The 26,117-nt window shown below is 26.2% G+C and overlaps 1 protein-coding gene and 1 pseudogene across 1 annotated transcript; one reads left to right on the forward strand and one right to left on the reverse strand.

Moving 5' to 3' along the window:
• Nucleotides 1-343: 343 nt before the first annotated feature.
• Nucleotides 344-1,141, reverse strand: LOC124939119. The gene is made up of 2 exons (XM_047479630.1): nt 863-1,141; nt 344-739 (listed from the first exon to the last, which is right to left on the reverse strand). The coding sequence occupies exons 1-2, from the start codon at nt 1,139-1,141 to the stop codon at nt 344-346; spliced, it is 675 nt and encodes a 224-aa protein (XP_047335586.1).
• Nucleotides 1,142-4,843: 3,702 nt separating this feature from the next.
• LOC124939121 lies at nt 4,844-6,813 on the forward strand (annotated as a pseudogene).
• Nucleotides 6,814-26,117: the final 19,304 nt, after the last annotated feature.

The following is a 26,117-nucleotide window of genomic DNA, read 5'->3' on the forward strand; positions in this document are numbered from 1 at the left end:
CAATTATTTTGTTTGGAAGAAATTATTTTGAGAATATTATTTTGACAAATAATTAAAAGTAACTTTATATCAATAATTTTAAACAAAATTCTAACAAAAAAAAAAACAACTTATTTAAACCAATTTTCAGCAAGACAATTTTTTTACTAAAAAATAGCATAACATCAAACAAGTTATAATAATATTTTGATAGAAATCAAAGTAACATAGAAAAGTTTATAATTTTGTATGCAATAAGTTTCAAGTATCTTGACCCATATATAAGATAAAAACAGTCTTAATAACAAAAGAAACACGTTAAAAGCCCACAAAATAAGAAATTGGAAATCTCTTAACTTGGTGATCACTTCTTTATTTGTAACAAAATCCATGAACGCTTCATACGCTCAGGGATTGTTAGAAACACTTCGTACTTCCTCTCGTTTGTTATGGGTACATCAACAGCTTGTAGAAATTGTGTCTCCTCTAAGTCTGAAATTTTTGATAGTTCATCAAAAACTTGTTGAGCACTTCTCTTTTCAACATTGTATGCCTTACCAATCACGTCAGTCATCTTGGATATTGCAGTGGCCATATCATTATGACGAGTTCTTTTAGAAGGTCGTTCTACACTAGTTGATTTTTTACTTAATTTTGAACAACTCTCTATATCTTCAAACATAGCTCTTGCGCCTTCATCAGTCGTTTCAGCTCCACTTCCATTAGCTTTATCTTGTCCACAAATAATTGACAAATCTTCCTAATTCTCAACAATTTTACTTCTATAATGACTCGCATCTGGGTGTGCCTATAAACAAGTCACAAAAATATATATAAAAGTGTTATCTTAAAATAAGAATTCTAGCAACATAAATTAATATACCTTAACATAAGTTGTCCAAACTTCTTCACTATCCACTTTCACCACTTTTCTATCCTCATCCCATCCAAATCCACTCGTACCAAGCATAGCACTTATAACAACATAATGTTTATCCCAAATCTTAAGTCGCGATTGTATATTTTCCCTACTAACATTAATATTACATTGATTGTGTAATGCACTAACCGCAACAGCATATGCAATAGATTTCCATCCATTAGGAGGATGATTTCCCAAATTATGTTGCTCAAGCAATACATTTGTTAGCACATTATTCATCATTGATGTCCATTTGAGATACGATTTAGTCTTCATTCTCCTTATCTTTTCAAAATATAGAGTAAAAATATAATATTGATTAGAAAATACACCAACAAAGATTTTATATTGATAAAAGAAGATACACATCACCACAATTATACTAGATTAACATAAACTAAAATCACTAAAAACATGTAATTAAGTTCTACCTCTCCTAACATGATATTGACTATACATCTCCCTTGCCATATCATCCCTAAAATTTGTCCATTGACTACCACCTTGTACATTTGTTATGACATCTTCATAGTCCGCATCAAATACTTCATTTGATTGTTGTGCCAAATCACAATCAACCTCGTGCAACAATGGATAATCCAATTTACTTGCAATTTCACGAATGTAGTTATGAAGAACACAACCAGCATTAATAATAAGAACCTGTCATTCAAGTAAATTAATTATTGAGACAAATATTTGTGTATCTATGTCAAGGAAATAATATGACCAATTCTTATAATTATGTTATAAAAATTCACCTGTGTATTAGTACCAAAAAATGATGGTTGACGAAGTACTGTCCATCGTTTTTTCAGCAATCCAAATGTTCTCTCTAGTGAATTTCTTGCTAAAGAGTGTCGTAGGTAATTAAATAATTTCTTATAGTTATAAGGACGATTACCATGACTTGACCATTCATTTATGTGATAACGAGTAGAACGATAAGGAGCTAAAAATCCTGGAGTATTTGCATATCCAGCATCAACTAGATAATAATTTCCTAAATAAAATTCAAATTTATTAGTCTTCTTAATGCTACTAATATAAATAAAATTTAAAAAACAATACCATTCGGCATAAGAAATGGATCCCTTTCTCTCACTAATGCACTTCGTAAAACTTTTGAATTTTATGATGAACCTTCCCATCCATGAAGAACATAAAGAAATTTCAAAATCTTTCTATCACATACTCCCAAAACATTAGTTGTTATTTGTTGTTTCCTATTTCAATATTTACCTTGATCCTTAAGTGGAATAGTCATCTCAACATGTGTTCCATCCAAAGCTCCAAGGCAATCCTAAAAAATAAAAATTAAACTATATAATTTCTAAAATAATCTACAAATATATGTCAAACATAATTTTGATACTAACCTTGAACCATCTCCATTTATGATCATTCTCATCAACATTCTCAACTTGATTAGGTAATCTTATAAAATCCTTACTTAAACTGAGAACCAAGCGTAGTACTTCATGAAAGCACCTACTAATTGTCTCTAATGAACGAATATAGATACCTCCAAGTACTCGAAGTTTTACTCCATGTCCTAGTACAAGTAAGAACATGGCTACAGATTCTTCAACCGTCACATTGCTATTATCTTATAAACCCTTTTCATGCAACAATTCACAAAACAAAGTGAAACTGTGTTTTGTGAATCGTAATAAGTCAAAACAAGTCTTGTCTTTTTCTCCATATAATCTTTTTAACAATATTTTTCTTAATGCATTATTTTCCTCAGTGTCATATCGTGGGACTCTTGGTACAGGTTGTTTTTGTAACCAATCCACAATTGCAATAGTGGTTTGAGTTATCACATCAAGAAGTAATCTTTTTTTTTACTTATACTAAATTGTTATCATCCATTAATAAGATACCACGTTCTGCAAAATAAATAAAATTAAATCAGGTTTATATGTACCATATGTTTCATTCACAATTGCAATTAATGACGACCAATCCACTATTGTAATATGGCGACCAAAAAGATATTGAGTATGTGTCAACATTAAACTACTCAATGTGAGATTAAAATACTAACTCATCCTAAATTCAACATTAACTTATTAGCCTCAAACCTGAATTGTCACAACTTAGATTTCAATATTTCTCATTTCAACCTGATTTCATCTTATGATCCTAATCTTCAGTTATTAAATCTATTCTACTTAAAAACTAAGATTACATAAATTTAAACTTTAAAGCAGAAAAATCAGAAATGAATTTAGAATCAATCTTAGACATCCAAATCCTAATAAATATTCATAATCTTACTAGATATTAACCAACATATTTATCAAACTAACACTTATCATATTCTACATAATCTAATCTTATCATATGCCCTATAAATAGCCACGAAAAGAATCACATATAAAAACAAAGGGTCTACTGCTATTCACAAATACATTACATCACTCAAACTCTATTGCAAAATACCAGGATTCTATCATTAAGATCAAATAACTTTTTCATATGATTTGTGTATTTCAGAAAGGATAATATTCTCAACGAAAAGAATATCTAATCGCATTCAGATCCAGAAACAAAAAAAAAATAGAAAGTGTTTCCCATGGGCGTTGAAGAGATATATGGAGGTACCTTGAAGCCAGTGAGAGATCGTCGCCGCTAGTGAGGAATCGTCGCCCGTCGCTGCCAGTGAGAGATTGTCGCCCGTCGCCGCTTGTCACCGCCCGTCGTCTCCCGTTACATAATAGAAGAGAAAGAAGATAGATCGGGAAAATGGGGAAAATGATACTGGAAAATGGGAAAATAGGGAAGAAGAGATAGAAAGGTGAAAGGAAATGAGAAATGTGTTACGGCTAAAAATGGGGAAGGAGAGAGAGAGAGAGGTGAAGGAAATTGGTATGATCTGTTTGGTTGGAATTAGAATTCTTATCTAATTTGACTGGAATTCAAAAGCTAATAAATACATGGTTTATAATTCCATCAGAATTTAAATTCCAAATCCAATTCCTAAATTTAATTCTTCAAACAAACACCTGTATTAGAATTGACCCCTCCAATTCCAATTCCAATTTCACCCTCATCAAACACACCCTTAGTGTTTTTGTCCTTATATATTTTCAGAGAATATTGGTTTTTGCACTAATTGGGAGCTTTTATTGTCTCAAAATTTCAATCTTTATTTACAGGTTATACATATGAATGAATCAAGGAAAAAAACTACAGTAAAGTTGATTCCAAATTTAGGAATTACAGTAAGGTTATTTATCGTTGATGTTTGAAAATTTTGTAAAGTTTTTATTCTATCTACTAACACCCTTACAAATTTATGCATTTTATCTTTACTTTTTGAAGAAGATTGTTGATATGGAAGTACTTGCTTTCACTCCAAGAAATAGATATATTTAATTTTAAAGCTAGTGATGTTGATATCTATCTTATCTATTTATCGAGATTTCATTTTGATACTAAAAATGTTTCTAGGGCTAAAGATAAAGGTTTCTTTTTAGAATCTTAATGATATTTAGAACACCATTTTATTGCTTGAACTTATTAGGTTCTATCTGAAATCATTGATTTTACTTGTATTCTTTCTTAAGCTGCTAATATTAAACTGATTTCTATAAATATACTTTGATGCTTGAAACATTGTTTGTGTATGGGTTGAGGGCCAAGATTGTTACTTCTTAATTTGAGTATTCTAAGGGTTGTGTTTTAGTCCAGAAAAATGATGACCAACTATTACCAAATGAGTCATCTCCTTTATGCTGACCAACAAAATATGTTTTAGTCCATAACAAGAAGATTTTAATACTAAAGAATAGTTGTTTGAACTTTATGGTGACCATGGTGTACGACACATGTTTACCTCTCTTTATATGCTTCACCAAACCTTGATATTGTCTTCTGTATAATTTTTTAATCATGTTTTTGTTTGATTTTCAAATTATGTTTTTTTTTCTTCTTAATATTCATTTATTGGCAGATTCCACCGATCTTAAGAATTCTCTCACTGGGAGAAATGTTTTCTGTGATTCTCAATTTTGTATTGGAACACCTGACTGTGCGGCTAATGTGACTTGTTTATATACTGAGGTTTATGGAGATGGAAGTTATAGTCTTGGCTACTTTATGAAAGATCTTGTCTAATATTATGGTGTATCAGGAGATCTGCAAACTATGACAGCAAACCAAAGTTTTATATTTGGGTATGCTCATACCTATATCCATGTTTTCATTCATGCTACTATGCTACAGATGTGGTAGATGTCCCTTCTTGAAGTGATCTTTCCCACATACATACGAATGATACGATAAAGCTTTCTAATCTCATTGTTTTATCAATAATAAATATGAAAAATAGACTTGTCAAAACTGACCAGAATACAAAATTTAATGGTGATGTGTATGTTTCATGGGTTTGAACCAAATGATTTTCTATTAGGTGATCAAATATGTTTACAATCGTAACGGTTACTCTTAAGGATAGTAATGATTGGCTGATATCTAAAGTATTGGTTTAGTAACTTGAGTTGTAGTAATATTTGAGGTTTTGTTTTTCTCCTATGTTAATACTATAGAGTGTGTTTACATTGCTTTTTGACTTAATTTGATGTTCATGCTATATGTGGTGCGAGTCAATCTGGCGATCTAGATTCGTTTGAACATGCTCTTGATGGAATAGTTGGTTTTGGAAAATCAAATTATTCCTTTATATCCCAACTTGCTGCTTCTGGGACAGTGAAAAAGATTTTCGCACATTGTTTGGATGGTGTAAATGGCGGAGGTATTTTTTCAATTGGGCATGTTGTGCAGCCAAAGGTCAACATATTTGAATTTCATAAACATGTTATCATCTATTTGAATTTCATAAACATCTCTTGCATTTTAACTTTAATTTTGATATTGATGAACGTTGATTAACTAGCTGTGACATAAAGTTTAGGCCACATTACAATGTCAATATGACAGCAGTTCAAGTTGGGTCTGAATTTCTTAATCTAACAACAAATGTATCACATGCTGGAGACTATAAAGAGACAATAATTGACAGTGGTACAACTTTGGCTTACATTCTAGATGCTATATACCAGGCATTAGTGAAGAAGGTGAGCTAATCCATTGTTCCAACTGTTGTTTCATTAGACTCATTAAATCTTAGTTTTTTTAGCAGAAAACAATTAATAATCTTGATTTTACCTGACATTCTTTTTGTTTCTATCAGATTCTCTAGCAGCCTGATATAAAGTTACAAACCCTTCATGAGCAGTATACATGCTTTCAACACCCTGGAAGGAATGTAGCTCCTCGTGAGAAAGTTGGTATCGTTTACGCATTTATGTGCTTAAAAATAAATATTGTTTTATTAAAGTTTGTTTTCTTTGGCCAAATACTTTGAATACTTTTGTAAGGATGATGCTATTTAATAATATCATCATAGCTGTTTGTTTTATTCGTTTTTTGGAAATTCAGTTGAAGCTTGGTCATTCTCTTATTTAAGGTTTTGTTGAAACTTATTTACATATTCAATATCAGGTTAAAGATAGCTATTACATTTTATACTTATTGCAGTGTGGATGATGATTTTCCTTTTATCACCTTTCATTTTGAAAATTCAGTCCTCTTGAAAGTGTATCCTAATGAGTATCTCTTCCTCTTTGTAAGTATCTTCTCTTGTTCATACTGCTCAGTAACATGATTATTATGCTTTTGAGGCTACTTTGCAAACCAGATGTTGTTACATTGTAATCCTAGTATAGTTGTGTGAAGTTAAGGCTTTTAGGTTTTTTTTTTATACTATATAGTTTATGTTGTGTGGTCTAGTAGTGGAATTACTGAATAATCAACTCATCCACCTTTTATTTGAAGATTGGATGGCAGGAGTGGGTACATCAACAGATGAAGAAAGATTGGGTACTGGTAGTATATCCACATAAAGGTGATCTTATTTATTATGTTAGTTAAGTCTTTGGTTAATGTGAAATTGCTTTTCTCATTCTTTTTTATTGAATAACTCTTTGGAAATTAAATAATACTTAGTAGGGTCTAATTATTAATTTACCATCTCTTTGCCTTTTTCTGCATTTTATTTGTTGATTGTACCAACATTTTCAGAGGTATCTCATAGTTGTGCATAGTCAAATGTCTGTTAGCATTTGATACCTTATGTTCTCGGCCACAAATTTCTGGACCAGATTAATGACTGAATCTTGTTTGTTAAGTATTTTTTGGTTGTGTACTCATCAGACATGAAAATGGCCTTTGTTACAGTTGAAACCATTGAACCATTTGCCAGCATTTGTTATAGCATTTGTGGTGCAAAAAGGAATGCATGCAACTTTGTTTGTCACTTTGTTTTTTTTAATATAAGTGTTGAAACCATTGTCAGTATTTGTTGTTTACTCATTTGATTTGAAAATGAGAATTGTGAATACATTAATAGAAGTTGAGAAAAGAAAATTGAGGGAATTGTTGATGCATTAATAGAAGCTGAGGCAACTATATCGGCACTCAAATCGCCTAAGGATACCAAATCGCCTAAGGATACCAAAATCGCCTAAGGATACCAAATCGCCAAAGGATACCAAATCGCCAAAGGATAGATGAAAGTGTGATTAGTAAAGTTATTTTCATCTCAATGAAATTATTTATTTGAAATTTAATGTATTTTATTTAAATAAATAGAATTATATGTAATAACATTAATTAATGTTCTTTTTATTATCTTTCAGATATTGTTTTTATTCAATAATTTAATTTATATAAAAATGAAATATTAAAATATCATTTTAAAAGAATTTTTAAAATAAACTAGACTTTGGCGACGTTTAAAATATTGTTACCAACGTTTAAATAAGCGTCGTTAAACGTCTCCCTTTCAGCAACCCTTAAATTAGTAGTACCGACGCTTAAATAAGCGTTGTTACAACTTGCGCCCACCCTACTTTCGGCGACGCAAGTATAAGTGTCGGTAACATTTTTGCGACGCTTTTAAAGGTTGACATAGATTTTTTTAAACGTCGTCGTTAGTCTTTTATGTTGTAGTGTCACATCTATATAGCCAAAATCAATAATTCAAAAAATTAAAGGAAATCATGAAAATAACTTTAATATTTTTTATTTTATTTTGATCTAAAAGATTTTTTTAGGAGTTTAAACACCTAATTCAAATATTATATAATATTATACACGTTCTTGAGCCCTTGTCATCGAATAAGGGTCTAAGAATATGGTTTTAATAAATTAAAACCCTTTAATCAATTTAAATGATTTTATTGTTGATTGATTTTTTAATTTTGGTAGAAATAGAAAGTTTATAAACTACTCTAATTTGACTAATGTTCAATCAATTTCACAATTCAAACAACATGCAAAGAGATCCTTCAAACATAGTAAAAGATTGTTTTATTGAAGATTATAAATTAAAACATTGAATGGAATAAAAATAATTCTTTACTGTGATTATAGATATCCTTGGAAGCTAGCACACCAAATTTCAAAAAAAAAAATATAGTTTAAATTATTGAAGAGATTGATTCGGTATTTTGCCTAGTAAATTCGATTTTAGGAGCTAGAGGACATCTAGGATGGTTATTTTTTTTTTACAGAGACTCCTATATTGTATTTATATATAGGCTGTTGTAAAAATATTGTGACTTAATTCTAAGTCTATACCAATTAAACACTAGAAAGTTCTAAAAATGCACCAAATAAACTAAAATCGAGATGCGCTTAGATTAGTTGTGTTTTACTGTAAATTGTTGGCTCCAATAAATTCCTTGCTCCTTCACGATTGTGCAACTTTTTTCAAGGTCCGTTGTGACCCAGAAATGAGGAACGCGTTTCTAGAAAACGTTGGAGTCTCCAATTTTGACCTTGTTTTTGGAAAACTATTTGAAGCAGATCAGATCCTTGCTACCGAATTGGGTGTTCCCCTGTTGCGGACCAATCAAAACTCAGCATTATTATTTTATTAATAAATTAAAATTGGGTTGAAAGGAAGAAAGAGAACCCGGAACCCGTATTTTATTCCGGGTTCAACAGAAATAGAAATGAGTAAAGCTTCCTTCGCTTCACTCTATTTTACATGACCATTGAGGAGACAGTCTACACTGTTTTACATAAGGTTGTCCATGTAAAACTGATTGATATATATTCACTCAGATGAATATAAAATACATTCATGTAAAAGCAAATTATATGATAGAAATGAAGCAAACTTCACTTGATATTAAATTTGTAAGATATTTAAATAAATTTATTTTAATTATTTTATATGATTATATATTAAATATATATATATATATATATATATATATATAAACATGTTCAAATTTTTTTGTAATATATTTAAATAAATTTGTAAAACAAAATATTTTAAAATTTATTTGTAAAATATTTTTAAAAAAATATTTAAATTATTTTATATTTTATATAATTATATATTAAATATATATAAATGTTCATGTAAAACCATTAACACATTTATGTAAAAATATTTATATGTTCATGTAAAAGCATTTATGTCTTCATGTAAGTCTGCAATAGAATAAAAAAACAAGCGCTACCAGGTGAAGCTTGCTTCACCTGGGTATTTACATCGCTCAAATGAGTGAAACAAGCACCACCAGGTGAAGCTTGTTTCACTCAATATTTACAGCACTGATAGAAGTGAAGTAAACTTCACTTGATATTTACATTTGTAAGATATTTAAATTAATTTATTTTATATGATTATATAATATATATATATAACATGTTCAAAATTTTTTGTAATATATTTAAATAAATTTGTAAAACAAAATATTTTTAAATTTATTTGTAAGATATTTAAAAAAATTATTTAAATTATTTTATATTTTATATAATTATATATTAAATATATATAAATGTTCATGTAAAATCATTAACACATTTATGTAAAAACATTTATATGTTCATGTAAAAGCATTTATACCTTCATGTAAGTCTGCAAAAAAAAAAAAAACAAGCACTACCAGGTGAAGCAAGCACCTGGGGATTTACAGTGCTCAAATGAGTGAAACAAGCACTAACAGGTGAAGATTGCTTCACTCAATATTTACAGCGCGCTGATAGAAGTGAAACAAACTTCACTTGATATTAAATTTGCAAGATATTTAAATAAATTTACTTTAATTATTTTATATGATTATATATTAAATATTTATATATAAAACAACATGTTCAAATTTTTTTTTTTAATATATTTAAATAAATTTGTAAAACATAATATTTTAAAATTTATTTGTAAGATATTTTAAAATTTATTTGTAAGATATTTTTAAAAAAATATTTAAATTATTTTATATTTTATATAATTATATATTAAATATATGTAAATGTTCATGTAAACCACTAACACATTTATGTAAAAACATTTATACGTTCATGTAAAAGCATTTATGCCTTCATGTAAATCTGCAAAAGAATAAAAAAACAAGCGCTACCAGGTGAAGCTAGCTTCACCTGGGTATTTACAGCGCTCAAATGAGTGAAACAAGCACTACCAGGTGAAGATTGCTTCACTCAATATTTACAGCGTTGATAGAAGTGAAGCAAACTTCACTTGATATTAAATTTGTAAGATATTTAAATTATTTTGTAAAAATATTTAAATGAATTTGTAAAACTAAATATTCAATTTTTTTAAATATATTTAAATAAATTTGTCAAACAAAATATTTTAAAATTTATTTTTAAGATATTTAGAAAATATATATATTTAAATTATTTTATATTGTATATAATTATATATTAAATATATATAAATGTTAATGTAAAACCACTAACATATTTATGTAAAAACATTTATATGTTCATGTAAAAGCATTTACGCCTTCATGTAAATCTGCAAAAAGAATAAAAAAAATAAGCGCTATCAGGTGAAGCAAACTTCACCTGGTATCTTGTTTTTATTTTTTTATTCTTTTGAAGACTTACATGAAGACATAAATATTTTTACATGAACATATAAATGCTTTTACGTAAATGTGTTAATGGCTTTACATAAACATTTATATATATTTAATATTTAATATATAATTATATACAATATAAAATATTTTAAATATATTTTTTTAAATATCTTAAAAATAAATTTTAAAATATTTTGTTTTACAAATTTATTTAAATATATTAAATTTTTTTTGAACATGTTGTTATATATATATATATATATTTAATATATAATCATATAAAATAATTAAAATAAATTAATTTAAATATCTTACAAATGTTAATATCAAGTGAAGTTTGCTTCACTTCTATCAACGCTCTAAATATTGAGTGAAGCAATCTTCACCTGGTAGTGCTTGTTTCACTCATTTGAGCGCTGTAAATACCTAGGTGAAGCTAGCTTCACCTGGTAGCGCTTGTTTTTTTATTCTTTTGCAGATTTACATGAAGGCATAAATGCTTTTACATGAACGTATAAATGTTTTTACATAAATGTGTTAGTGGTTTTACATGAACATTTACATATATTTAATATATAATTATATAAAATATAAAATAATTTAAATATTTTTTTAAAAATATCTTACAAATAAATTTTAAAATATTTTGTTTTACAAATTTATTTAAATATATTACAAAAAAAATTGAACATGTTGTTTTATATATAAATATTTAATATATAATCATATAAAATAATTAAAGTAAATTTATTTAAATATATCTTGCAAATTTAATATCAAGTGAAGTTTGTTTCACTTCTATCAGCGCTGTAAATATTGAGTGAAGCAATCTTCACCTGGTAGTGCTTGTTTCACTCATTTAAACACTGTAAATCCCCAGGTCACCTGGTAGTGCTTGTTTTTTTTTTTTTTTTTTTTTTTGCAGATTTACCTGAAGGTATATAAATGCTTTTACATAAACATATAAATGTTTTTACATAAATGTGTTAATGATTTTACATGAACATTTATATATATTTAATATATAATTATATAAAATATAAAATAATTTAAATAATTTTTTTAAATATCTTACAAATAAATTTTAAAATATTTTGTTTTACAAATTTATTTAAATATATTACAAAAAAATTTGAACATGTTGTTTTATATATAAATATTTAATATATAATCATATAAAATAAATAAAGTAAATTTATTTAAATATCTTGCAAATTTAATATCAAGTGAAGTTTATTTCACTTCTATTAGCGCTGTAAATATTGAGTGAAGCAATCTTCACATGGTAGTGCTTGTTTCACTCATTTGAGCACTGTAAATCCCCAAGTGAAGCAAGCTTCACCTGGTAGTGCTTGTTTTTTTTTGTTTTTTGCAGACTTACATGAAGGTATAAATGATTTTACATTAACATATAAATGGTTTTACATAAATGTGTTAATGATTTTACATGAACATTTATATATATTTAATATATAATTATATAAAATATAAAATAATTTAAATAATTTTTTTAAATATTTTACAAATAAATTTAAAAATATTTTGTTTTACAAATTTATTTAAGTATATTACAAAAAAATTTGAATATGTTGTTTTATATATAAATATTTAATATATAATCATATAAAATAAATAAAGTAAATTTATTTAAATATCTTACAAATGTTAATATCAAGTGAAGTTTGCTTCACTTCTATCAACGCTCTAAATATTGAGTGAAGCAATCTTCACCTGGTAGTGCTTGTTTCACTCATTTGAGCGCTGTAAATACCTAGGTGAAGCTAGCTTCACCTGGTAGCGCTTGTTTTTTTATTCTTTTGCAGATTTACATGAAGGCATAAATGCTTTTACATGAACGTATAAATGTTTTTACATAAATGTGTTAGTGGTTTTACATGAACATTTACATATATTTAATATATAATTATATAAAATATAAAATAATTTAAATATTTTTTTAAAAATATCTTACAAATAAATTTTAAAATATTTTGTTTTACAAATTTATTTAAATATATTACAAAAAAAATTGAACATGTTGTTTTATATATAAATATTTAATATATAATCATATAAAATAATTAAAGTAAATTTATTTAAATATATCTTGCAAATTTAATATCAAGTGAAGTTTGTTTCACTTCTATCAGCGCTGTAAATATTGAGTGAAGCAATCTTCACCTGGTAGTGCTTGTTTCACTCATTTAAACACTGTAAATCCCCAGGTGAAGCAAGCTTCACCTGGTAGTGCTTGTTTTTTTTTTTTTTTTTTTTGCAGATTTACCTGAATGTATAAATGCTTTTACATAAACATATAAATGTTTTTACATAAATGTGTTAATGATTTTACATGAACATTTATATATATTTAATATATAATTATATAAAATATAAAATAATTTAAATAATGTTTTTAAATATCTTACAAATAAATTTTAAAATATTTTGTTTTACAAATTTATTTAAATATATTACAAAAAAATTTGAACATGTTGTTTTATATATAAATATTTAATATATAATCATATAAAATAAATAAAGTAAATTTATTTAAATATCTTGCAAATTTAATATCAAGTGAAGTTTATTTCACTTCTATCAGCGCTGTAAATATTGAGTGAAGCAATCTTCACATGGTAGTGCTTGTTTCACTCATTTGAGCACTGTAAATCCCCAGGTGAAGCAAGCTTCACCTGGTAGTGCTTGTTTTTTTTTGTTTTTTGCAGACTTACATGAAGGTATAAATGATTTTACATTAACATATAAATGGTTTTACATAAATGTGTTAATGATTTTACATGAACATTTATATATATTTAATATATAATTATATAAAATATAAAATAATTTAAATAATTTTTTTTAAATATTTTACAAATAAATTTAAAAATATTTTGTTTTACAAATTTATTTAAGTATATTACAAAAAAATTTGAATATGTTGTTTTATATATAAATATTTAATATATAATCATATAAAATAAATAAAGTAAATTTATTTAAATATCTTACAAATGTTAATATCAAGTGAAGTTTGCTTCACTTCTATCAACGCTCTAAATATTGAGTGAAGCAATCTTCACCTGGTAGTGCTTGTTTCACTCATTTGAGCGCTGTAAATACCTAGGTGAAGCTAGCTTCACCTGGTAGCGCTTGTTTTTTTATTCTTTTGCAGATTTACATGAAGGCATAAATGCTTTTACATGAACGTATAAATGTTTTTACATAAATGTGTTAGTGGTTTTACATGAACATTTACATATATTTAATATATAATTATATAAAATATAAAATAATTTAAATATTTTTTTAAAAATATCTTACAAATAAATTTTAAAATATTTTGTTTTACAAATTTATTTAAATATATTACAAAAAAATTTGAACATGTTGTTTTATATATAAATATTTAATATATAATCATATAAAATAATTAAAGTAAATTTATTTAAATATATCTTGCAAATTTAATATCAAGTGAAGTTTGTTTCACTTCTATCAGCGCTGTAAATATTGAGTGAAGCAATCTTCACCTGGTAGTGCTTGTTTCACTCATTTAAACACTGTAAATCCCCAGGTGAAGCAAGCTTCACCTGGTAGTGCTTGTTTTTTTTTTTTTTTTTTTTTTTGCAGATTTACCTGAAGGTATAAATGCTTTTACATAAACATATAAATGTTTTTACATAAATGTGTTAATGATTTTACATGAACATTTATATATATTTAATATATAATTATATAAAATATAAAATAATTTAAATAATTTTTTTAAATATCTTACAAATAAATTTTAAAATATTTTGTTTTACAAATTTATTTAAATATATTACAAAAAAAATTGAACATGTTGTTTTATATATAAATATTTAATATATAATCATATAAAATAATTAAAGTAAATTTATTTAAATATATCTTGCAAATTTAATATCAAGTGAAGTTTGTTTCACTTCTATCAGCGCTGTAAATATTGAGTGAAGCAATCTTCACCTGGTAGTGCTTGTTACACTCATTTAAACACTGTAAATCCCCAGGTGAAGCAAGCTTCACCTGGTAGTGCTTGTTTTTTTTTTTTTTTTTTTTTTTGCAGATTTACCTGAAGGTATAAATGCTTTTACATAAACATATAAATGTTTTTACATAAATGTGTTAATGATTTTACATGAACATTTATATATATTTAATATATAATTATATAAAATATAAAATAATTTAAATAATTTTTTTAAATATCTTACAAATAAATTTTAAAATATTTTGTTTTACAAATTTATTTAAATATATTACAAAAAAAATTGAACATGTTGTTTTATATATAAATATTTAATATATAATCATATAAAATAAATAAAGTAAATTTATTTAAATATCTTACAAATGTTAATATCAAGTGAAGTTTGCTTCACTTCTATCAACGCTCTAAATATTGAGTGAAGCAATCTTCACCTGGTAGTGCTTGTTTCACTCATTTGAGCGCTGTAAATACCTAGGTGAAGCTAGCTTCACCTGGTAGCGCTTGTTTTTTTATTCTTTTGCAGATTTACATGAAGGCATAAATGCTTTTACATGAACGTATAAATGTTTTTACATAAATGTGTTAGTGGTTTTACATGAACATTTACATATATTTAATATATAATTATATAAAATATAAAATAATTTAAATATTTTTTTAAAAATATCTTACAAATAAATTTTAAAATATTTTGTTTTACAAATTTATTTAAATATATTACAAAAAAAATTGAACATGTTGTTTTATATATAAATATTTAATATATAATCATATAAAATAATTAAAGTAAATTTATTTAAATATATCTTGCAAATTTAATATCAAGTGAAGTTTGTTTCACTTCTATCAGCGCTGTAAATATTGAGTGAAGCAATCTTCACCTGGTAGTGCTTGTTTCACTCATTTAAACACTGTAAATCCCCAGGTGAAGCAAGCTTCACCTGGTAGTGCTTGTTTTTTTTTTTTTTTTTTTTTTTGCAGATTTACCTGAATGTATAAATGCTTTTACATAAACATATAAATGTTTTTACATAAATGTGTTAATGATTTTACATGAACATTTATATATATTTAATATATAATTATATAAAATATAAAATAATTTAAATAATTTTTTTAAATATCTTACAAATAAATTTTAAAATATTTTGTTTTACAAATTTATTTAAATATATTACAAAAAAATTTGAACATGTTGTTTTATATATAAATATTTAATATATAATCATATAAAATAAATAAAGTAAATTTATTTAAATATCTTGCAAATTTAATATCAAGTGAAGTTTATTTCACTTCTATCAGCGCTGTAAATATTGAGTGAAGCAATCTTCACATGGTAGTGCTTGTTTCACTCATTTGAGCACTGTAAATCCCCAGGTGAAGCAAGCTTCACCTGGTAGTGCTTGTTTTTTTTTGTTTTTTGCAGACTTACATGAAGGTATAAATGATTTTACATTAACATATAAATGGTTTTACATAAATGTGTTAATAATTTTACATGAACATTTATATATATTTAATATATAATTATATAAAATATAAAATAATTTAAATAATTTTTTTAAATATTTTACAAATAAATTTAAAAATATTTTGTTTTACAAATTTATTTAAGTATATTACAAAAAAATTTGAATATGTTGTTTTATATATAAATATTTAATATATAATCATATAAAATAAATAAAGTAAATTTATTTAAATATCTTACAAATGTTAATATCAAGTGAAGTTTGCTTCACTTCTATCAACGCTCTAAATATTGAGTGAAGCAATCTTCACCTGGTAGTGCTTGTTTCACTCATTTGAGCGCTGTAAATACCTAGGTGAAGCTAGCTTCACCTGGTAGCGCTTGTTTTTTTATTCTTTTGCAGATTTACATGAAGGCATAAATGCTTTTACATGAACGTATAAATGTTTTTACATAAATGTGTTAGTGGTTTTACATGAACATTTACATATATTTAATATATAATTATATAAAATATAAAATAATTTAAATATTTTTTTAAAAATATCTTACAAATAAATTTTAAAATATTTTGTTTTACAAATTTATTTAAATATATTACAAAACAATTTGAACATGTTGTTTTATATATAAATATTTAATATATAATCATATAAAATAATTAAAGTAAATTTATTTAAATATATCTTGCAAATTTAATATCAAGTGAAGTTTGTTTCACTTCTATCAGCGCTGTAAATATTGAGTGAAGCAATCTTCACCTGGTAGTGCTTGTTTCACTCATTTAAACACTGTAAATCCCCAGGTGAAGCAAGCTTCACCTGGTAGTGCTTGTTTTTTTTTTTTTTTTTTTTTTTTTTGCAGATTTACCTGAAGGTATAAATGCTTTTACATAAACATATAAATGTTTTTACATAAATGTGTTAATGATTTTACATGAACATTTATATATATTTAATATATAATTATATAAAATATAAAATAATTTAAATAATTTTTTTAAATATCTTACAAATAAATTTTAAAATATTTTGTTTTACAAATTTATTTAAATATATTACAAAAAAAATTGAACATGTTGTTTTATATATAAATATTTAATATATAATCATATAAAATAATTAAAGTAAATTTATTTAAATATATCTTGCAAATTTAATATCAAGTGAAGTTTGTTTCACTTCTATCAGCGCTGTAAATATTGAGTGAAGCAATCTTCACCTGGTAGTGCTTGTTACACTCATTTAAACACTGTAAATCCCCAGGTGAAGCAAGCTTCACCTGGTAGTGCTTGTTTTTTTTTTTTTTTTTTTTTTGCAGATTTACCTGAAGGTATAAATGCTTTTACATAAACATATAAATGTTTTTACATAAATGTGTTAATGATTTTACATGAACATTTATATATATTTAATATATAATTATATAAAATATAAAATAATTTAAATAATTTTTTTAAATATCTTACAAATAAATTTTAAAATATTTTGTTTTACAAATTTATTTAAATATATTACAAAAAAAATTGAACATGTTGTTTTATATATAAATATTTAATATATAATCATATAAAATAAATAAAGTAAATTTATTTAAATATCTTGCAAATTTAATATCATGTGAAATTTATTTCACTTCTATCAGCGCTGTAAATATTGAGTGAAGCAATCTTCACCTGGTAGTGCTTGTTTCACTCATTTGAGCACTGTAAATCCCCAGGTGAAGCAAGCTTCACCTGGTAGTGCTTTTTTTTTTGTTTTTTGCAGACTTACATGAAGGTATAAATCATTTTACATTAACATATAAATGGTTTTACATAAATGTGTTAATGATTTTACATGAACATTTATATATATTTAATATAAAATTATATAAAATATAAAATAATTTAAATAATTTTTTTAAATATTTTACAAATAAATTTAAAAATATTTTGTTTTACAAATTTATTTAAATATATTAAAAAAAATTTTGAACATGTTATATATATATATATATTTATTATATAATCATATAAAATAAATTAATTTAAATATTTACAATTGTAAATATCAAGTGAAATTTACTTCACTTCTATCAGTGCTGTAAATATTGGGTGAAGCAAGCTTCACTTGGTAGTGCTTGTTTCACTCATTTGAGCGCTGTAAATACTCACCTGGTAGCGCTTGTTTTTATATTCTATTGCAGACTTACATTAAGACATAAATGTTTTTACATGAACATATAAATATTTTTACATAAATGTGTTAATGGTTTTACATGAACATTTATATATATTTAATATATAATTATATAAAATATAAAATAATTTAAATAATTTTTTTAAAATATCTTACAAATAAATTTTAAAATATTTTGTTTTACAAATTTATTTAAATATATTACAAAAATTTTTGAATATATTGTTATATATATATATATATTGAATATATAATCATATAAAATAATTAAAATAAACTAATTTAAATATCTTACAAATGTAAATATCAAGTGAAGTTTGTTTCACTTCTATCAGCGCTGTAAATATTGAGTGAAGCAAACTTCACCTGGTAGTGCTTGTTTCACTCATTTGAGCGCTTATAATACCCAGGTGAAGCTAGCTTCACCTGGTAGCGCTTGTTTTTTTTATTATATATTTTTTGCAGACTTAAATGAAGGCATAAATGATTTTACATTAACGTATAAATGTTTTTACATAAATGTTTTAGTGGTTTTACATGAACATTTACATATATTTAATATATAATTATATAAAATATAAAATAATTTAAATATTTTTTTTTAAAAATTTTTACAAATAAATTTTAAAATATTTTGTTTTACAAATTTATTTAAATATATTACAAAAAGATTTGAACATGTTTATATATATATATATATATATATATATATATATATATTTAATATATAATCATATAAAATAATTAAAGTAAATTCATTTAAATATCTTACAAATTTAATATCAAGTGAAATTTGCTTCACTTCTATCATATAAACTGCTTTTACATGAATGTATTTTATATTCACCCGAGTGAATATATATCAATTAGTTTTATATAGACAACCTTATGTTAAACAGTGTAGACTGTCTCTTCAATGGTCATGTAAAACAGAGTGAAGCGAAGGAAGCTTCACTCATTTCTGTTTCTGCTGAACCCGGAATAAAATACGGGTTCCGGGTTCTCTTTCTTCCTTTAAACAAAATTTATTTTATTAATATAATAATAATGCTGAGTTTTGATTGGTGCGCAACAGGGGAACACCCAATTCAGTAGCAGAAGATCTGATCTGATTTAAAGAACTTAAAAAACACCAAGAACAACCGTTAGGTCAGGCTCTCGGTCGGGTACTTGGTCAGACCTTCGATCAATATTATATTTATTTATTTATTTTCTTTCGAAAATACCTAAAAGACATGTAGAAAAAATATTAATATTAAATAAACTCACTAAAATTCATCCATATATCAATATATATCCCTTATATTATATATTTTGGTATATTTTACCCGAAGTTAATTTTTCTGGAGACCGATCGACACTGTGACGGATCCAAAAATTATTATTTATCTTATAAAGATAAAAATATATTACTAATGATTTATATTATACAAATTTAACTCATTATATACCTAATTTTTAATTAAAGTCTGAAATTAATTATTTTCAGAATGCAATAGTCATGACGATGTCTCCAAAAATAATTACTTATTAAATAATGTGTGAAATAAACCCGTATATGGATTTTATATAACAATAGACTCGTAATTTATCAAAATATATAATCAAAGAGTGAAAATGGGTGTCTACGATATTCAATCCCATAATTTACCTTTTTGTTGAATCCTAGCCGAGATTTGGAATAAGATGGTAAATTGACATAGGTCTTTTTTTTAGCCTTTTCGATTTAAAGAATAGATCTCGCGACAAAGAGTCGCCACCTAATACTCCTCGCAAATTTAGGAAAAGATTATTTAAGTGTATGAATACCAAGAATTAGAGATTTTATTTCATGGGTTCAGTATTTGGTTATGTATGGAAAAGGGCATCGGTGTTATACCCCACACACCCAACTAGTAAGATGGTCTTTACTACTAATAATACTTTTACGCATGACTTTTTATTCATTTTAAATTTTAGTTTATCTTACAATAATAATCTTAATATTAAGGATGATTGGCCACAATTAAGGATGATTGGCCACATTTATGTGGTCCTTTTTGATGATTGTGACAAACAAACATTTAAGTAAATAAATACAATAATTAATACAAATATAAATATATATACAAATATATAAAAAAAATCCGCAAAAAAGAGTGTTATATAGGAATAATATAGATAGGCATGCATTATAATAATTTTAAACATTTAAAAAGTGTCCATATTGTCATGTTGAAAAATGTCAAAAAAGATTTGAAATAGTGATCATAAATATATTAATTTTATAATTTTTAGACAAATGGTTTAGAAGGTATGACTATATGAAGTTGAGAAAAAGTATTTTTGGATTATTTATATCTTTTAGATTTTTAACATTTAACGAAAGTAAGGGCACAAAAAATACAAAAAAAAATAAACACAATACATGTAACCAAATAGGCCTTAAGAGACGAATCACACCGACTAGACCGGACTGAACTGGTTTTGGGAAACTTGGAAAACTAGCTTAACGATCCCCGGTCGCTAGACTAGTTTTTTATCGAGTTTGTAAAAACTCGGTAAAACTAAGGCCATGGATGGTTTTCTCGGTCAAAAACAAAGTCATGGACGAAAAACATAGTCGGATGTTAGACGTGGCTACAAATCTTGGTCAGAGCGTGGATTCCTCATTCATGGTGTAGAAAACATTGTCAAAGTCGAGGCTGGCCTAATTTTATAAGTCATAAGGCTCAATTTCATTGTCGCTGGCTAACTTTCTAGGTCGCGACCGAGTGTCCAACTGTATGTCACGGTTTTTGGTTGAGATTTATCGTTCGGATGTGGAATTTCTTTGTTAGATACCTGGGAATGGCTAGTTTTATAGGTGAAAACCCATATCATAACTGGTTTTATCCGTCGGAAGACAACTTGGCTAGAAAACTCGGTCAAAAAACTTATCCATGGCTAGTTTTATCGATTGAAAGGTTTTGTTTGATCCTCGGTTGTTTCTTCGATGAGAAACCATGCTAGAGGCTCCAATCCACCATCAAAAACCAAGCGAAAACCGGTCAGATAACCTAAGCCAAAAACACACCGTACTCAAAAACAATCTAAAATCAATTTATTTTTGGACTAAAAGATTAGTTTATATTGAAGTAACAACAATATATAATCAAAATCACATCCATAACATAAATCAATTATTAAAATTAAAGAAGGTAATGGAAATTGCTTGAATAATTATTTTTAGTTTTTATTTTGATCTAAATGATTATTTTAGGAGATATAAACACCTAATTCATTTATTATTCAACATTATATATGTTCTTGAGACATTTCCTCAAACAAAGTCCTAATAACACAATTTTAATAAATTACAACATTTTAATAAACTAGAAAGATCCTCGTGCGATGCACACGAATAAAAATATATTTTTATAACTTCCCGCGTTTATCAAATTTTGTGTTGAATTAAAAATATAAAGTGTTATTAGCCTAGTTAGTTAAAGAGTTGTACTTGTTTTTCTAGGTTGCGAGTTCGAAATATACATATAACATTTTTAATTTTATTTTTAACCATTTTAAGTTTATGGGCGGGTCAACTCAGAATCCGACCCAAGTATCTATTTACTCTCAAATATATATCCAAATTAACCACAGCTCTTGACTCGGCAATCCGAACACTTTCAAACTTAAGCATCATTATATATATATAGATTGTTACAACATCCTGTGTTAATCAAATTTAGTGTTGAATTAAAAATATAAAGTGTTATTAGCTTAGTTGGTTAAAGAGTTATACTTGTTTTGTTAGGTGTGAGTTTGAAACATATCTTTAGCATTTTTAATTTTATTTTTAAGCGTTTTAAGTTTATGGGCGGGTCAACCCAGAATCCGACTCAAATATCTATTTACTCTCACATATATATATCCAAATTAACAACAACTCTTAATCCGACAATCCAGACATTTTCAAAATTAAGCATCATTATATATATAGTTCAAAACATACATATAGCATTTTTAATTTTATTTTTAACCGTTTTAAGTTTATGGGCGGGTCAACCCAGAATATGATCCAAGTATCTATTAATCTCACATATATATATCCAAATTAACCACAGCTCTTGACCCGGCAATCCGGACACTTTATAAATTAAGTATCATTATATATATATATATATATATATATATTGTTACAACATCCCGCGTTCATCAAATTTGGTGTTGAATTAAAAATATAAAGTGTTATTAGCTTAGTTGGTTAATGAGTTATATTTGTTTTGTTAGGTTGCGAGTTCAAAACATACCTATAGCATTTTTTATTTTATTTTTAACCGTTTTAAGTTTATGGGCGAGACAACCCAGAATCCGACTCAAGTATCTATTTACTCTCACATATATATATAAATTAACCACAGTCTTGACCCGGCAATCCGGACACTTTTAAAATTAAGCATTATTGTTATATATATATATTAATTTGAGTATTTTTATTCTAGATTGAAATAATTATTATGGTAAAAACAAAAGTTTCTAAATTATTTTAATTTTAATAATATAAAATCAATTCAATAATCCAATAATCACACAATCATATTGGAAAATTGAATAGAAAAGATTCCTTACAATGATTATGGAGATCCTTAAGAGTTGACACACCAAATTTCACAAGTAGAAAATAATTCAAGGTATCCAAAAGACAAATTTGGTGTTTTTGTTTATAAATTCTATTTCAAGAGCTTTGGGGTCTGGGTTGCTTTTCTTTAACTAAAACAACATAGCATAACGTCTATAGTTAAAAAAAAAACACTTTGGGTGCCACTTTTTCTTCTGTCCTAATTGGTAAATAAGTGGTTCACCAAATTTTACACACTCATATGATGATACAACACTTTACAGAGCTCAATTCAGAGCCATAACGATTAAGAAACATGCGTTTTAGAAAATCATGGAAATCTTTATGCGGCTTTACCTAGTTTTTCGAAAATGTATTAAAGAAGAACTGAAGATAGTCGTTGGGCTATCTCGGTCAGCCTCTAATTTGAAATCCATGATAGTCTATTTTTCTCATTCGAAAACAAGGCCACGACCTTGGTTAGATTTCTAGGTCAGGCTCTCGATCGGCTTCGGTTGAAAAAAGAGGCCAGTAGTCAGGGTTGGATATTGGACCTTGTGACTCAGTCATTGATCCTCTTTCTGGTTCATTGACCTAGCCCGGTAGGCTCTAACGGTGACCTAATGATGGGCTTGCCGGAATCTTCGATGGCCGGTGACTTTTACAATCATGTGGGAGCCCATTATTTTTTTAAAACACCTCCAAGACAAATAAAATCATATTAATATCAAATAAAGTCACAAAAATTATATATCAGTATGTCATTCATCTTATATATTTTGGTTTATTTTACCCGAAATTATTTTTTTTATGTAGTATAATCGATGTGCCTACTGCTCCAAAAATTATTATTTATTCAACAAAGATAAAATATATCACTAATAAGTTATATAATTCAAAATCTAACCCATTATATATATATATATATATATATATATATATATATATTATTTATTTGAAATTCAAAATTAATTATTTCAGGAGTCCGATTGATACGACAATGACTCTAAAAATAATTATTCATTTAATAATCGGTCCAAAAATTCTGTATATGAATTTCATATAACGATAAGCTATGGATTTATTAAATATACAAAAATATATAATTCAGAGTAAAAATAGGTTGCTGATCGGTTTTCTTACCCAATTCAATTTGGCCTTATGTTGACTAGGCCGAGTTAGGGTTGACTTTTGCCTGGTTCAACGAGTTCACCCCGTTCATCCCAACCGGTCCTCCACTATTCTATCGGCCACTATCGGCCATAATCCGATATCGGCCTCCATGCATCGTCAACGACCATTTTTAGCGATCACCCGGAAAAATAAATATTATTTATTTTACCAATAATTTTATACGAAACACAAAAATGCAATATTAATGCATAAATGCTCTACAAACTTATGTTATTGGACATATTTATTTATATTATAGATTTTTGGACATTTTACAAAATATTTTGGTTTAACTAATCCAAGAATCAGCGAAAGAATGTCGTTCTTGAATTAATTATTTTATTTTAGATTTTAGTTTAGTAATAATGTATAACTATCATATTAACCCATATTTATTTAGTATAGTGTATCGGATGAAGAAATCAAGTGTATACAAAGTTCCCCTCTTCAACATATTTAGAAAAATAGTTTTGTTTAGTAAAATGTATGTCCAAGTTTTAAAAAACAGACATTGATTTACAACCCAAATCCATTATTTAAAAGATAGAAATATATAACCTAGGATATTCATCCACGTTGGAGGCCTTCTAATATCACGCATGAGATCTGTATGAAAAACATGATAACCATGATTTGGTTAGGGATGTTTTAGTTGATGCATTCATCTTGTTTTTTATAAGAGATAGAAAGACAACATAGCATAATACGTCTTTGATTGACATTTATTTGGTATATCGAGGAACTCGAGGTGCTTAACTTGTGGGAGCTCTCACGCGCGTGGTACCTATTAAAAGAGAATATGTGAGTATTTAAAAATGATATGGTGGACTCGAACCTGAAAAGTGTAATCATTGGCTTGTCTTCCATCATATGAGTCATCTCTAAGATGTGATACCAAGGCATGAGTATCAAATAGGGATGTCATTCTCAATCGTGGGTTTCGACTTTTCCATGTTCACCTCTCTCCTTGGGTCATGGAATTTAACCTGAAACCTTTGACAAAGGAGACATCATCTTAAGCTTGTCCATCAACTATATCTTAAGTGAGGGAAAAATATGTTGGTAATGTTGAGATGGTTAAATACAGAAATAGAGGTCGCGAGATTAGTATATATGAGATTAACATTAAGGAAACAGGATATTGGTTGTTAAATGATATTATTGGTTAATAGAATTGAGGGTAAGATTTTGTTGATGAGATGGTTGGTTTGTCAAAGTGAGGATAAAAGAGGTTAATAATATTGAGATGGTTGGGTGAAAAAAATGCTCGAAGTGAGGTTACGAGATTAGTAATATGAGAGATCGAGAAATAAAATGATATTATGAATGGTGAAACATGTGAATGAGATGTGATTGATCGAATTGAGGGTAAGAGGTCAGTGATGAGATGGTTGGGTGCAAAAAATGCTCGAAGTGAAATTACAAGATTAGTAATTTGAGAGATCAATCGAGAAATAAAATGATATAATGAATGGTGAAACATGTAAATGAGATGTGGATAGTTGATCGAAGTGTGAAAATGTGAGTAATGATGAAATAGTTGAATATAAAATATTCAAAGTGAGGTCACTAACTTAGTAATAAGAGGTAGATCAAGAACCATGAATATAATGATTCTAAAATATTTTAATAGAGATATGGTTGGTTGGCCAAAATTATGAAATATTAGTAATGTTGTGATGATTATGTATAAAATGGTCCAAATACCAGAGTAAAAAATAAAAAATAAATAAAAAAAATTAAAATTCAAGTAAGCCAAAAACTTATTTTGGTTCAAAAAAAAGTCCATACTAATTTGCAAAAGTGAAAGGGTGAGTATCACATAAATGATGAGATTCTTAATTTTTTATTATTTAAATAATTATGTGTATTAATAATATATAA

The sequence above is a fragment of the Impatiens glandulifera genome, chromosome 5, assembly GCF_907164915.1.
Source record: "Impatiens glandulifera chromosome 5, dImpGla2.1, whole genome shotgun sequence".
Taxonomy (NCBI): Eukaryota; Viridiplantae; Streptophyta; class Magnoliopsida; order Ericales; family Balsaminaceae; genus Impatiens; species Impatiens glandulifera.